This window comes from Sturnira hondurensis, unplaced genomic scaffold (genome assembly GCF_014824575.4).
Source record: "Sturnira hondurensis isolate 20B ecotype Veracruz unplaced genomic scaffold, ASM1482457v3 Scaffold0010173, whole genome shotgun sequence".
Taxonomy (NCBI): Eukaryota; Metazoa; Chordata; class Mammalia; order Chiroptera; family Phyllostomidae; genus Sturnira; species Sturnira hondurensis.
Window position 1 is genome coordinate 372019 of NW_028082804.1, and position 16312 is coordinate 388330.

The 16312-nt window shown below is 38.8% G+C and overlaps 1 protein-coding gene and 1 pseudogene across 1 annotated transcript in view; one reads left to right on the forward strand and one right to left on the reverse strand.

The window, feature by feature from the left end:
* Nucleotides 1-16312, forward strand: part of ACTL6A (actin like 6A) — a 35649-nt gene that overhangs the window by 17792 nt on the left and 1545 nt on the right. The window contains exons 6-13 of the mRNA XM_037058785.1: nt 4964-5058; nt 5357-5463; nt 5820-5909; nt 7610-7671; nt 8531-8645; nt 8795-8875; nt 12737-12832; nt 15742-15828. Coding sequence (XP_036914680.1) covers nt 4964-5058; nt 5357-5463; nt 5820-5909; nt 7610-7671; nt 8531-8645; nt 8795-8875; nt 12737-12832; nt 15742-15828 — 733 coding nt within the window. The remainder of the gene's footprint in view (nt 1-4963; nt 5059-5356; nt 5464-5819; nt 5910-7609; nt 7672-8530; nt 8646-8794; nt 8876-12736; nt 12833-15741; nt 15829-16312) is intronic.
* Nucleotides 1178-2322, reverse strand: LOC118995673 (ribosome biogenesis protein NSA2 homolog; annotated as a pseudogene).

Consider the following 16312-nt stretch of genomic DNA (forward strand, 5'->3'; position numbering starts at 1 on the left):
CTGTTTGAGGGACGATGCCCAACCAACAGAGCCACACCAGCCAGGGTTTAGGTCTTTCTGCTCCTCCCATCCTCTTTTTTTTCCTTTTGAAGTTTCTTTATTCAGGGAAGTAGATTGTTCTGCAGAATTTTCCACATTTGTGAATTTTCCTGACTAGCATCATTCCTAGCCCAGCAATTCTTGAAGTTTTTATACCCAGAACATACATATATACATATATGGTCTAGCAGTATTTACCATATTGGAAATTGAAACAGAAACTTTAAAATTGTATTTGTTTTGCATTTTAAGTAAATTAATATAAATATTATATTTTAATGTAAATAAAATATTTCAATGAAAAGTACTGTTTTTTAAACCAAAAGAAATAATGAGTAGAGTATTGCATTTTTTTTTAAATTTACATTTCAAATTTCCTTAATGTTGGACTTAATAGCAGAAGTTGGAGTCTCCTGTCTGACTTTTGCATTCAGTCAGTTGTGTATCACACATGACATACTCTCTAGAAAACTCCTCTATACACTTATGAGAGAATGAGTGAAAAAGACATAACATAACATAACATCTTAGTGTTATTCTAAAACTGTTTTGACATTTCAAATATTATGGCCTCAGGCTTCCTTTACATTTAAATTTACTGAGTGGGAACTTTAGTTTGTTTGTATGTGTTTTATCTATCAATATTATTTTGTTTGACAAAACTAAGAATTTAACATTTATTGGTTTATTTTAAAATAACAAACTAGACCCCTTGTTAACATAAGTAACATTTTTATGAAAATAATAATTATATTTTCTAGCCCTGGTTGGTGTGGCTCAATAGATTGAGTGCTGGCCTGCAAACTGAAAGGTTATTGGTTTGATTCCCAGTCAGGGCACATGCCTGGGTGGCAGGCCAGGTCCCCAGTTGCAGGTTTGTGAGAGGCAACCTATCACTGTATCTCTCACACACTGATGTACCTTGATGTTTCTCTTCTGTTTTTCTCCCTATCTCTCTCTCTAAAAGTAAATCAAATCTTAAAAAAAAAAGAAAATAATAATTATATTTTCATCTTTTTTGTAAACCTGGGCCATTTTAATGTTCTTTACAATAAAATAAAATAGTTTTCTTGATGGCTGCAGACTTTTAAGCCCTTGTAGTAATTGTAGTATGTAGAAATATCACAGTCAGGTTTTCCTGATTGGTGCATAGTCTTCAATAATCACAGGAGTTCTTGTATGAGACTGCTGTCACACCAGTAATACTGCATTTATACATCCATCAGGATTATTGGTAACCTGGGCATATTCTCCCCAAATTGCCTCTTTGGGTCACAAGGCCCAACTCACTTACGTTCACCTTGATGACAGTACCTTTGGTAATAACACCCAATGTTGTATAAAGTGGGTGTTGTATAAAGTGGGGATGAAGGATTCTTCTTTTTTTTTTTAAATTATTATCTTTAGAGAGGAAGGGAAGGAGAGAAGGAGAGAAATATCAATGTATGGTTGCCTCTCGTGAGTCCCCTGCTGGGAACTGGCCTGCAACCCAGGCATGTGCCCTGACTGGGAATCGAACCGTGATCATGTGGTTTGCAGGCCTGAGCTCAGTCCACTGAGCTACACCGGCCAGGGCTGAAGGATTCTTCTTTACATCAAGTATTGGCAGGCAAAAGGTGGCTTTCAGTTCAGGATGTGTTACATGGGTCTTCTTGAAACGTAAGCCCATTGGCCTGATGAATCTCATATCTAGGTGGTTTTCGAGTAAAGCCATCTCTGACAAAGCAGACTTTAGTAACCATCCTCTTTCATGCTTTTTTCTTTCTCTTTTCTGTTTGAATAACTTTTAATACTTGTTTCTCCCTAGGCACGAACTTTGGGCAGAGAGACTTCCCTTTTCCTGCTTTCTCTTTTCATTTTTGTTTAATCACATTGGAAAGTACTTCAGCTTGGGACTGTCCCTCTCTGTCCAGTAGATAGGCAGGTACTGCTCCTAGAGAAGTCTTTTCATCATTCTTTTGTTTGGTGTTTCTCTTTTCATGCATCTTGATAATCATCTTCATTTGTATTTTCTCTGCATGGCGCTGTTTATGGTAGAGCTTAGCCTTCAGACCAGTCATCTTTTTTTGCCTTCTTTGAATGTTCATGAGCCTCTCGACCTTCCTCTTTTCTCTTTTTCTTATGGTAATCCAAACGATATCCACAGCGCTTATGGTGTAACTCAATATACTTGTTTTGTGGCATGATTACGGCTGCCAGGTGCAGTCCTCTGTGCCCGAAGAAGTGGTCAGCTTTTGCGTCGCAGGAACCAACTCCATGCACCTGTGACAATAATTGTATTTTCTAAAACTAAAGTATTAATGAGAAGAGTAACATTGTTTCATCTTAATTGATACCTGGGTTTTCTTATTTGCCAGCCACAGGCTCTGTCCTCTTGACACCTTAAGCTAGTAAGGAAGGCTTATTTTCTGCTTCCCATGCTATATACTGTTGGAGAATGCATTTAGCTTAAAATGTAGCAGAATCACAGAAGTCATGGGTACAGCTCTGTTTTTCAAAAGTGGATTAATCTCTGTTCTCTGTTCCCATTTTTGTTGATTCCCCTTAAGTCCTATGGTTGCATAGTTTAATAATAGCCAGAAATATTTGGGTAGATTTTATACTCAGATTTTGGGTTTCTCCTTTTTCTGTAGTTCTCAAGATTCCAACATTCTGCCTTAAGTGTTTAGCTATTTTCCTACCACTTTTTTGCTAGGCCACAGCCATGGAACTGGGGAGCACTTTTAGGCAAGGGAGTTGTACACTTGAGATTCTTTGAGTTACAGCTTTATGAAAATAAATATTGGCTGGAATTTGACTGCTTTTGAAGCATCTTAAAATAATTTGTCCAGCCCTGACTGGTGAGGCTTAGTTGGTTGGGGTGTATCCCATAAAGTTAAGGGTCTCAAGTTCAATTCCCAGTCAGAGTACATGCTTGGGTTGCAGGTTCCACACTCAGTCAGGGTGCATATTAAAATCAGCCAATCGATCTTTCCCACATGATTGTTTCTCTCCACGTTCCCCTTCCACTAAAACTAATTAATTAATTAATTTGTCCAGCCCTGACTGGTTGGCTCAGTTGGTTGGAGTGTTGCCCTATACACCAGAAGGTTGTGGGTTTGATCCCTAGTCACAGCAAATAGCTTGGATGTGGGTTCTGTTCCTTGTCGAGGTGCATATAGAAGGCACTGATCAATGTTCTCTCTCACATCAGTGTTTCTCTTTCTTGCTCCCTTTCTAAAATCAATAAACATATCCTTGGGTGAGAATTTAACAGTATAATAAATGAAATAAATAAAATAATATGTCCAGCTTTTATAATTGCCATCTATAGGAGGGTCCATAAACCTTTATTCTACTTTGTAGATGGTGTTACTGTATCAGTCAGTCCTAATATCGATAAAATTAGCATTTATGTATATAGTTGAGCGGAAGTCAACAGGGTACCCATAGTGGCAAACATAAATCCCTCTCCTGTCTTTCTGGCCATTTTTTCTCAGACTTCTTCCCTCTGGTTATCCCTTCCCATTCCTTGGTTATCTGCCCTTTAAGGCCTTAATCTCTCTCCATGTGCCCTTTCTGGCTTAATTTAGCCATTTCCTTGAGTTCAGATACCAGTTAGTGAAAAATTCCATTTCATATCTGTAACTGACTTTTCATGTGAGCTCCAAGCTCAGCTGCCCACAAGAACATTTTCTGTTAGTTTTCTGTATAAGCGCTTTAAACTCACTTTGTCCAAAATTGACTTTATCTTCTCTCCTCATCTCCTGTGTATCATCATATTCCCACTTGCCCAGACCAGGAATCTTTCTCTTTAATCTTTGTTAGTAGTCGTCAAGACCTATGTATTTTTCCCCCAACCATCTCTCAATCCCATTTATTTGTCTGTCCACTACATTAGGTACAAGCTGTTTCTGGGATTACTGCAACCCTTCCTCTTAATAATCTTTGTTAATTGCTAGTCAGCTTTAAGCCAGAATCATCTTCCTCATTCTTTCCTTCATTTCTTCCAGGCTATACTACTGAACTACTTACATTTATTTCCCTGACCTCACCTGCTCTCTTGGCTCCCAGCCTTTTCTCACGTTCCTGCTCTTCCCAATGTCCCCTCCCTAGTTTACACTAGGATTTCTGGGGTTGGTCAGGTGGTCTTTTCTTTAATACCCCCTAGGACATCATCCTGAGCTGTTCTTTTTACAGCTTTACCTACTGATCTCTACTTCACTGGACAAGATATACCTCAGGGCAGAGGCAATAGGTCCACCTTTGTGTGTCTTCTGTGCTGAAGAAATGCTGGTACCAGACTGACCTCTTTCCTTCCCTCCTCTGTTGACCATGAGACTCATCACTAGGCACACAGTAGATGCAGAGTAAACGTCTGGTGACCAGGTAAATGGCCCCATTGCTAAACAGTGATTCAAGATGTTCCAGGCAAAGCCGTGCCAAGTGGGAACTGCCCACATTCATGGTGTTGAGTCAACCTGGATGGGGACTACCACTCAGCTGCCATGCTGCTGACTACTTTGATTCTTTGTGACATGCCCTTAGTTCCTAGCTCAAAGTCCACAGCATCCCTCTGTGCTTACCAGGTTTCTGTGGATTTCGTTAAGTAAATGCCTCTCAGTTTGTTAGAAACCCTTAGACATATCTCCAGAGACTCTCAGTGTGTGGTTGTGTTCATTTTGACCAACTTAACGGGACTGTCTGTGGGAAAGAGGGTTCCCCAAGTTCTTCACACCACCGGTCTGGAAGTCAGTCCTGCCTGTTGTCATTTGTTTTTAGTCCAGAGTCATTAGTTGATTGCAATTTTAAGCCCTAGGTTTACTTTCACACATTTCAAGCCATAATGCCTCTGTTTACAAGTACCCTAATAAAACCTTCCCTTTATAATAAACATTATTTTTAGGAGTCTTGATTCTTACTTGTCCTTAATGCTTTAAACTAGATTTGCTAATGGGCGCTCTACTGGGCTTATTTTGGACAGTGGAGCCACTCATACCACTGCAATTCCAGTCCATGACGGCTACGTCCTTCAGCAAGGTACGTGTATTGAGCAGCAGGCTCTGAGACCATGTTAGCTGTCAAGAAGACACAGACAGTGAAACTAGGCTGTCAAAACATACCAAGTTCCAAATAATGTCTTTTTTAAAGAGATTTTTTAAAAATGTTGTGTATAATGTGGATTTAAAACTGATGCATAGCTTCATGCATGCTTTGAGGGATAGCTCTGTCCATTCTCCTTGAGAAGAATTATTGACATAAATCCACAGAGGGACAAAGTCCCAAGGAGTTTGAACTTAATGCTGTCTTAGCCTTGTTTACTTACTCTCTTTCATAGGTATTGTGAAATCCCCCCTTGCTGGAGACTTTATTACTATGCAATGCAGAGAACTCTTCCAGGAGATGAATATAGAACTCATTCCTCCATATATGATTGCATCAAAAGTAAGTGATGGCTACTGAATTTTTTTGTTATTTTTTTAAATTATATTTTTTCAGTTATGCTATTACTGTTGTCATGCTATATCCCCTTTTGCCCCCCTCCACCCACCACACCCCAGTCCCACAGGCAATCCTGCCACCATTGTTCATTTCCATGGGTCATGTGTATAAGTTCTTTGGCTACTCCATTTCCTATACTGTACTTTATACTTCCCATGGCTATTCTGTGACTTCCTATTTGTACTTACATAAAATTATTTTAAAATTTTATTGCATTATTTTCCTGAATTTTCTTTTTAAATTTATGTTCACCTCATGTTGTAAGCTCTGCTAACCTAGCCCATGCTCTTGGTACTCAGGAAGCTGTGCGTGAAGGATCTCCAGCAAACTGGAAAAAAAAAGAGAAGTTACCACAGGTTACAAGATCTTGGCACAATTATATGTGTAATGTAAGTAACCATTATCCTTTTTAAAAAAAATCCAAGTATATGTTTATTGTTTTTAGAAAAAGAGGAAGAGAAAGAGAGAAACAAAAACATCCATATAAGAGAGAAACACCAATCAGTTACCGTGGGTAAGGCCCTGACTGGTGAACACACCTGTAATCTTTTGGTGTGTGGGATGATGCTCTAACCAGCTGAGCTACCTGGGCAGGGCACCCGTAAGCATCCACTTTGTGAAAGAGTTATAGATGTATTTTTTAATACAATATGAGCACTATTTTCAATCTTTACATTTTAAATCTCTTAACAGAATTAATAGCTTTTTTTGGATGGTGTTGCTTTATATACTTGCCAAACAAATATGTCAACAAACTATCATATATTCATTTGGATTACTATGGTTACACTTGGGAGTAACTTGCTTGCAGATAAAAACAAGCGTTGTGTTATAATGAACATTTTTTTTTATTGTTAGAATGGTTTTTGTCCAAAGCAAACTCCTGATATGGCTCAGTTATGTTCTCTTTCTTAACATCAGTCATCCATGTTAAAAAATATGTATTGTTCACAGAAGAAAGCCAACAGGAGATTCTCTTTTTAAAAAATTCATTTCTGAACAGGAAGAAAAGTTAGTAAAATAGTCTGTCATAGCACTGATATACACTAATTTCTCACAATAAAAGGATATGAAAGTCCTACATCACTGTAGCAGGGATATATCCCATCTGACATATTTTGTACCTAAAGATAAAGGTTCTTTGTGGGTGTTTGATACAAGGAAAAATTGTGAAACTGATTAGCAAGTTTCACTAAATATTAGACAAAATTTATGCTTAACAGACCAGAGGTCAAATGTATTTCAGAGCAANAATGGTTTTTGTCCAAAGCAAACTCCTGATATGGTTCAGTTATGTTCTCTTTCTTAACATCAGTCATCCATGTTAAAAAATATGTATTGTTCACAGAAGAAAGCCAACAAGAGATTCTCTTTTTAAAAAATTCATTTCTGAACAGGAAGAAAAGTAGTAAAATAGTCTGTCATAGCACTGATATACACTAATTTCTCACAATAAAAGGATATGAAAGTCCTACATCACTGTAGCAGGGATATATCCCATCTGACATATTTTGTACCTAAAGATAAAGGTTCTTTGTGGGTGTTTGATACAAGGAAAAATTGTGAAACTGATTAGCAAGTTTCACTAAATATTAGACAAAATTTATGCTTAACAGACCAGAGGTCAAATGTATTTCAGAGCAAATTTTTAAATTGTTTTACACTAATGCAGTCATTAAAAATTACTTCAAATGCAATATATATGCATGTTTTTAATGTATTTAGCTAATGAAATCTTGCTTCTGAGCAATCTTGCTTCTGAGCATATTTTTACAGTAAAAACAGTGTTTTGAAACTGGTTTTGTTATGCAGGACTGTGGTATAAGGGTTCCCAGTTTTTATCTCATCACCATTCCATTAGTGTTTTGATTTAACTGTTCTGCATTTTAGCTTCTAATTCAGATGCATATAATTGGGTTTCTTTGATACTCAAGAGTCCTTGCTGGATAGATTTATGCACTTGAAAGTACTTACCCACCCAGGATGAGTACTCAAGAAAAGTATTTTGGAGATAATGGTACAGAGGTATAGATTGCAAGCGTAAATCTCAATAACCTTGTTTCTTAAGCTTTCTTGTTTTTATCCACAGTGTGTTATCCAGGATTTTCAAGCTTCAGTACTGCAAGTATCAGATTCAACTTATGATGAACAGTATGTTTTCTTATTTTGTCTACAAGACATAATTTAATAGGTCATGAAAACCTTCTTACTAATCTTTTAGAAAACCATATACTTCCTAAATAAGGAAAGGAATTGATTTAGGTAAAAAAAGAATTAGAATATGCTTAACTGGTCAAAAGGTAAAAAGTTATATTAAGCAGTATGGAATAACATTTGAAAAGAATATAGTTATTTTCACTCTGCTTTCATGTAAGTTGATTCCTTAGTAGTTTGTAATTTTTGAAGAGCATTGTTTTTGTCTTTTTAAAATGTTTTATTGTTTTTCAATTACAGTTGTCCCCATTTTTCCCTCATTACTTTCCCCTGCCCTGCCCACCACCCCTCTCCCACATTCAATACTCCCTCTCCGCCTCCCTTTTTGTCTTTGTCCATGGGTCCTTTATACTTATTTTTCAACTTGACCCTTCTCTTTCTTTCCCCATTATCCCTCTCCCCCTCCCATCACTGTCAGTTTTTTTTCTGTTTAGAATTTTTAAAAAAGATTTTATTTTTTTACTTTTAGATAGAGTTGGAGGGAGAAGAGAGAGAGGGAGAGAGAGACACATCAGTGTGTGGTTGCCTCTCGCATGCCCCCTACTGGGAACCTGGTCTGCAACCTAGGCATGTTTCCTGACTGGGTATCCAACTGGCAACCCTTTGGTTAGCAGGCTGATGCTAAATGTACTGGGCCACACTAGGCAGAATTCACTTTGTTCTTTATTTCCACATCTGTGGTTCTATTTTGCTTTTTTGTTTGTTTTGTTGATTAGGTTCCACTTACAGTTGAGATCATAACGGTATTTGTCTTTAATGTTTTTATTTTTTCTTAAATAAAGTTTAATGTTTTCAGAGTAGCTGCACAGATGCCAACTGTACATTATGAATTCCCCAATGGCTACAACTGTGATTTTGGAGCAGAACGGTTAAAGATTCCAGAAGGATTGTTTGACCCTTCCAATGTAAAGGTGTGAAAGTTTATTTCATAATTAGCCTGGCTTTTTCAGTATATCTGGAGATCTTATATAATTATAAAACATAAATAATACTAAATTTTTTTAGATGTGGTCTATGGTTTGACGGTCTCTTTGTCACCACTCACTGTGCTTTGTTGCAGGGATTGTCAGGAAATACAATGCTGGGAGTCAGTCACGTTGTCACTACAAGTGTTGGAATGTGTGATATTGATATCAGACCCGTAAGTCCAGTGTCCTGTTTATTGTGTGAAGGTATATTTCAGGGCACTGAAATAACCCCAGATCATTATTTAAGTTGGCATCTTGGCCATGGATTTTGAAGTCCGTTTTACAAGAGAAAATAGAAAAGTATGACGTGCTAGGAAAGAAAAAATGTAAAACTCTAGAGCTGTGGTGTCCAATGTGGTGTCTACTAGCCCTGTGTGGCAATTTAAATGAAAAAAAAAGTAACAATTTCAAGGTCAGTTCTGTATTTGTACTAGCCACATTATAGGTGGAGCTGGTAGCCACTGTAGGACAGTGCAGAAATACAGCATTTCCATCATCACGCAGCTCTTTTGGACAGTGCTGTTCTAGACATTTCCTAAAATGTGACACACCAAAATATCTATTACTGGTGAATCTTCTTCTTTGTTGTACAGCTATCCTTTAGTTTTTTAATAAGGTTTAAATTATGTCACTTTTATAAGGAACATATTTTAAAAATTTTCCTTAACTTGATAATTATCTGCTTTTTCAAGTTTTAAACATTAACTCCATGTTATAACACCATACTGATCATTAGATTGATTATTTCAAATTAAAATACTGGTTTTGGTTTGTAGCCAATATATTGCCTCGCTTTTCTTTGAGTTAATTGTGTTGCTTACAGTAAATGCCAAGGGTGGGTTTACAAACCATGTTGTTCAAAAAGACTTTGGGTGCCATAAAAAAAAAACGTTCTTTATTTCAGCTAGTCACCTAGCAGGCATGTGCTGTTTCTAGGACAATAGGGGTAAAAGTGTGGAATCTGTAGTGCAAAGTCAAGGTCACTTTTGGGGAGAGGCAGTTGAAGTACATTTACTGTAAGATAGTAATAGCTTTCTCTTTTTTTTCTTTTTTGAGGTAATATGTTTTATTGATTATGCTATGACAGTTGCCCATCCCCCCGCCCCCCGGTTACTGTTCCCCTCCACCCTGTACTCCCCCTCCCATCCACATTCCCCCTCTTTAATTCATGTTCATGGGTCATACATATAAGTTCTTTGGCTTCTACATTTCCCATGCTATTCTTAACCTCCNTAGGGGTAAAAGTGTGGAATCTGTAGTGCAAAGTCAAGGTCACTTTTGGGGAAAGGCAGTTGAAGTACATTTACTGTGAGATAGTAATAGCTTTCTCTTTTTTTTCTTTTTTGAGGTAATATGTTTTATTGATTATGCTATCACAGTTGCCCATCCCCCCGCCCCCCGGTTACTGTTCCCCTCCACCCTGTACTCCCCCTCCCATCCACATTCCCCCTCTTTAATTCATGTTCATGGGTCATACATATAAGTTCTTTGGCTTCTACATTTCCCATGCTATTCTTAACCTCCCCCCTGTCTATTTTCTACCTACCATTTATACTTATTCTCTGTACCTTCCCCCCTCTCTCCCCCTCTCACTCCCCTACTGATAACCCTCCATGTCATCTCCATTTCTGTGATTCTATTCCTGTTCTAGTTGCTTGCTTAGTTTTCATTTTAGGTGTGGTTGTTAGTAACTATGAGTTTGTTGTCATTTTACTGTTCATATTTTATATCTTCTTTTTCTTTAACATTTCATATAATAAGGGCTTGGTGATGATGAACTCCTTAAACTTGACCTTATCTGGGAAGCCCTTGTATTCTAAATGATAGCTTCACTGAATAGAGTAATCTTGGATGTAGGTCCTTGCCTTTCATGACTTTAAATACTTCTGTCCAGCCCCTTCTTGCCTGCAAGGTTTCTTTTGAGGAATCAGAGTCTTATGGGCATCCCTTTGTAGGTAACTGTCTTTCCTCTCTCTGCTTTCAAGATTCTCTCCTTATCTTTCATCTTAGGTAATGTGATTATGATGTGTCTTGGTGTGTACTTCCTTGGGTCCAACTTCTTTGGGACTCTGAGCTTCCTGGACTTTCTGGAAGTCTATTTTCTTTGCCACATTGGGGAAGTTTTCCTTCATTATTTGTTCAGATAAGTTTTTAATTTCTTGCTCTTCCTCTTCTTCTGGCACCCCCATGATTTGAATGTTGGAATGTTTAAAGATGTCCTGGACATTCCTAAGCCTCTCCTCGTTTTTTTGAATTCTTGTTTCTTCATTCTGTTCTGGTTAAATGTTTGTTTCTTCCTTCTGGTCCACACCATTGATTAGAGTCCCAGTTACCTTCCCTTCACTGTTGGTTCCCTGTACATTTTCCTTTATTTCATTTATCATAGCCTTCATTTTTTCCTCTAATTTGCGACTATATTCAACCAATTATGTGAGCATCCTGATTACCAGTGTTTTGAACTGCATCTGATAGGTTGGCTATCTCTTCACTGCTTAGTTGTATTTTTCCTGGAGCTGTAATCTGTTCTTTCATTTGGGCCACTTTTTTTGTCTTGGTGCACCTGTTTTGCAGTGAGGGGTGGAGCCTTAGGTGTTCACCACGGTGGGGTGACCCGCATCACTGCGTCGTGATGCTGTATGTAGGGGAGGGATCCTAGAGGGAACAATGTCGCTTACTCCACTCTCCTCTGGTTTTCAGTCACTTCTCCCACTACCCACAATTAAATCAAACCCTTCTGGTGCTGATTCCTGAGTGGGTGAGTTTGTGTCTGTTCTAGGACCCTGTGGGTCTCTTCAACAAAGTCTCCTGTGAGGCTGGGAGTTTCTCCTGCTGCCGCCTCAACCCCCACAGGTGTTTTCAGTCAGTGGTTTGAGGCTTCTTTCCCCATGCTGGGACCCCGAGTTTCGAGGTCTGTCTCGCTCCCCAGTTGTTCTTCGTGGTTTATCTGCACATGAATGTGGGACCACCCTGTCCACAATCTGCTGCCTCACTGGGTCTGCCAGCCGCCACCTTGCCCACCAGTCACCACCTTGCTGCAATGCAAGTTCTCTCTGTCTGGCTGCCTGTCTGTACCTCCTACCAGCCTGGATGAATGTTTCTTCTTTAACTGCTTGGTTGCTGGACTTTCATACAGTTTGATTTTCTGTCAGTTTTGGTGGTTGTTTTTAAATTTGTTTTTGTACTTATTTTGGTTGTGTGATGAGGCATCCTGTGTCTACCTACAGCTCCATCTTGACCCGAAGTCCTCAGCTTTATCTTTTATTGAAAGTTCTTTTAACTAATGTCAATTACAGAGGAGACTCTTTTGTCTTCCAGTTTCTTTCAAAAGTGAGATGATTTAGGCATTTGGAATAAATTTTGGGGATATGAGTTTACCCACAAAAAAGCAGGCTGACATTTAACTTTCTGATACAGTCTTGCAGATTAGAGGTAAATGTACCCCTGTAACTAGGAATTTATTTTTGTTTGGAGAGACCTCAGCACGCGGATGTTGTAGAAGTTCGCCATGTGGTTCTGGTGCACACCCATAGAAGAGAACGATGGCAGTGATTTTCAGGGATTATTGTCAGAGTGTGTGTTGCCCATCACAATCATTAAAGAATCACACTGTCTAATTTTAAATATCAGAACTTCCAGGGGAGCATTTTAAGATGAAGGCATTATAAAATGTATCTCCAGTTAAAAATTGGCAGCTATCTGCCAAAAAGTATGATGAATTTTAGAATTATTGCTTTAAGTTAGTTGTCCTTATACCTTAATGCATATTACCATCACCCAGAGAGTTGTAGACAACTAACTCAAAACCCCGTCCCCGGAGGTTTTACTGAACTGGTGTCACTGGTGTTTTAAACCCTGACTAAGCGGGTGGAATGTGCAGCCAGTACCGGGGACCACCGGATTAAGTACTAGGTCTGTGTAGAAGTGTAACAACTTAAAAAGAAAGGGATGTTGTAGTGGCAGACATGGCCTTACTTGTAGTTGAGTTTGAAAACTTAGAAACGCTTGGAACTGCCTTGCTTTTGTTTGCGTCCTAGGGTCTCTATGGCAGTGTGATAGTGGCAGGAGGAAACACGCTAATACAGAGCTTCACTGACAGGCTGAACAGGGAGCTCTCTCAGAAAACGCCCCCGGTAAGTTTGGGTGGTATTCTCCAGTCACAGGTATCCTTGCCATTGTTGTAATTTTATAGATAAGGTTTGTTTTTCAGTGAGTTGATGATATTTTATGTGCCTGGAACAGTATTATTTCAATAAAGTTAATATCCACCGTTAATCAAATTTTCCTAGATGGCGTGTATTAGTCACTCTTGTTACCATTTGAAACTCATTTTATTCATTGATTCTGTACTTCAGTACCTATAGTGTGCTAGGCCCTGGAGATTTAAACATAATCCCTGCCCACTAAGTGCTCAGTCTGCAGGAATGAATAGACATGGTAAAAATAATGGCTGTAATGTGCTAAGTGGTTCAGTATGTCATGAACCAGGCGCTCTTGGCAACACTGAGGAGCAAGCATTGGGGAAGAAGCTGTTTGGGTAGGAGTTAAGTGGTTGGTAATTTATGAAGGAATTTGTAGGTGGAGGGAAACCCCATGTGCACAGTAAGAAGGGAAGATGATCTATTGCAGCATCTCAAGTAGTCAGCTTGTCATCCATGCAGAAGCGGGGAGAGTGATATGACTCGTTAGATGGACGGTATATTAGTTCCTAGGTCTGCTGTATTGAAATACCAGAGTCAGTGGCTTGAAACAACAGTAATGTGTTCTCTCTCGGTTCTGGAAGCTGGAAGTCTGGTACTTCGTATTAGCAGAGCCACGCTTTCTCTGAAACCTACAGAAGAGAACCCTCCCTGCCATCTCCCCAGCATCAAGGGTTTGCCACCGATCTTTGTTGCTTCTTGGATGGCAGCCACACTTCAGTCTCCATCTCGGACGCCATATAGGAGTATCCCCTCGTGGGTCTGTCCTTTTCTTAAAAGAACACTAGTCATATTGGATTAAAGGTGCACTCTCCTCCAGTATGACTTCCTCTAATATTTCTTAATTGCATTTGCATAGACCCTATTTCTAAATTAGATTACATTCACAGGTACCAAGGATTATAACTCCAGTGTATCCCTTTGGTTGACACAGTACCCTTCACACAGTATGTAACCATGCCCTGCCACTTATTAAGAGCAAATTTAAGGGATCGAGTTTGGCAGAGGACCAAAGAGCTTCAAGGTTTGTTGTAAAAAGATCATGTGAGCATTGGGAAAACTTTTAAAAAGAACCTGGTTTGGGGAGAGGGTAGTTTACATGGTACATTGATAACAGAGTAGCAGTCATAACCTTTAGATTTTAAATGTTTATCATGTAGTTTCTTGCAAGGTGCTCTAATGTGATTTAAAAAAACTTGCTAGTGCGTCTTAGCTGTTGTGAATTGAGTGCCAGCCTGTGAACCAAAGGGTCACTAGTTCGATTCCCAGTCAGGGCACATATCTAAGCTGTGGGCCAGGTCCCCAGTGTGGGGCGTGGGAGAGGCAACCGCACATTGATATTTCTCTCCCTCTCATTCTCTCTCCCTTCCCCTTGCTAAAAATAAAATAAATATTTTTAAAAATAAAACAAAACTTTCTAGTGGTTGCATAGACCCTTACTGTATTTGTATATTTGTTTTTTGGTTTCTCATATAATGGAATATTTTTCATATGCCGTATTTTTGTAATTGTCATATTTAAATATTGATGTATGCACAAGATTGACTCTTGCCTTACATTTACATTCTTGGAGATACAGTGTGATCTGGAATATACTTTAATTATAGTACTAATCATTAGATCTTAGAAAGTCGCAGAATAGTGAATATAGTTATAGGTTATCAATACTAGTTAGATATTATCCTTATTTATTAGGAGGCAATTAAAAATTAAATAATTGGGAAAAATCCCATTGTAAATAGGTATCAACCAATACCTCACCTATGAAAACCCGTGTTTATCCCTTCTGTTCCCAGAAGCCATAATCCAATCATAGGACATAGTCCACCCTGCCACATGTTTATTTCTCTGTGAAAAATGACCCACAGGATGTGTTCATGTTTGGAATAATTAAAGTAGTGTATCAACAATTTGAGAACTATCGCCAGAAACAAATTCCTAGGTCAAGGGAAGAAACCTCTTAGTTCAGGAAGTGAGAGGGATAGCACTGAGGCCAAAAACAATGTTAATTGAGACAGTATGAGCACAAAACAGGAATTCTAATGAGGAAGAAAAGCAGTATGAATAAACTTACCTGAGATCTGATGTCTGCACTTTGTTTTCTAAGTGGGAGACAGTAGAATATGTGGGGTGTGGAGGAGTAAACTATGAAAGGGAGGGATAGGACAGCATGAAGCCTAAAAAAGGCAGTAGAGAGAAAGTTGAGGAGGAATACTGAAGGGGGCTGCAGGCTGGGATAATAATTGGTGGAAGAAATGAAGTAATATGTGATGCACTTAGCACTGTACCTGATTTATGAGTAGTGCTAATTATGTTTGCCATTGGTTATAGGATATCAAAGGTAAATGCCATACTCTTTACTATGCAGTTGTCCAAGGTTTATATAACTTATTTTCTTATTAAATATTATACATTAAAAGTCATAGTTAAAGCACTTTATAAAAATCTTTCTGTGCATTACTTTCATCTATGCCAATATAAGCCTGGCTTTAAAAAAATGTTTTATTGATTCATCTTTAGAGGGGAAGGGAAGGAGAGAGGGAGAGAATATCAATGTATGGTTGCCTCTCATATGTCCCCTGCTGGGAACTGGCCTGCAACCCAGGCATGTGCCCTGTCTGGGAATCGAACCGTGATCGGCTGGTTCGCAGGCCCGAGCTCAATCCACTGAGCTACACCAGCCAGGGCCATAAGCCTAGCTTTTACAAAAAAATCACATATAATCAGTGTTTCAACCAGTCATTCAGAAGTTCTCCGAGCTGAATTTCCTAATGTGAATCACCTGTTGTAATGTTAGTTACCTGTTGTAACTAACAACACTTACTGTTCCCTCTCGATTTTAGAGCATGCGGTTGAAATTGATTGCAAATAATACAACAGTGGAACGGAGGTTCAGTTCATGGATTGGTGGCTCCATTCTAGCTTCTCTGGTGAGTAGAGAAAGTACTTAAAAAAATAACAATTCTTACTGAACGATTTACCCTAAATACACCACTGAAAATACTAACTTTAGTACAGAGACTAAAAATGATGCTAGTACACCATGTACCTTTGTATTTTATAACTGTCCAGTGAGTGGAGAACCTAATAGAACCAGTTCTACATGTTCTAATCTAACAAAATGCTTTTGTTGCCTTATTAGTCGGTATTTGTCAGCCTAAGTTCGAGTTTCCACTCTCAGACAGGTGGGAATCTGTTAACTTATTCACGCCTCTTCCAATGATACCCTCATTGGCACTGGTCAGGCCTTAGGAGCAGCATATTTAAAATGAAACATTCCTTCTCAGGTTGTGGTTGCTCCCTGGCCTGTTGGTGAGGTGGAAGTCAGGAATTGGTTCTTGGGGGAAATGGCAGAGCCAGGAATAAAAGCCCTTGTACTTAATCCATTCCCTATATTGGAGAATGTTCCCTTCT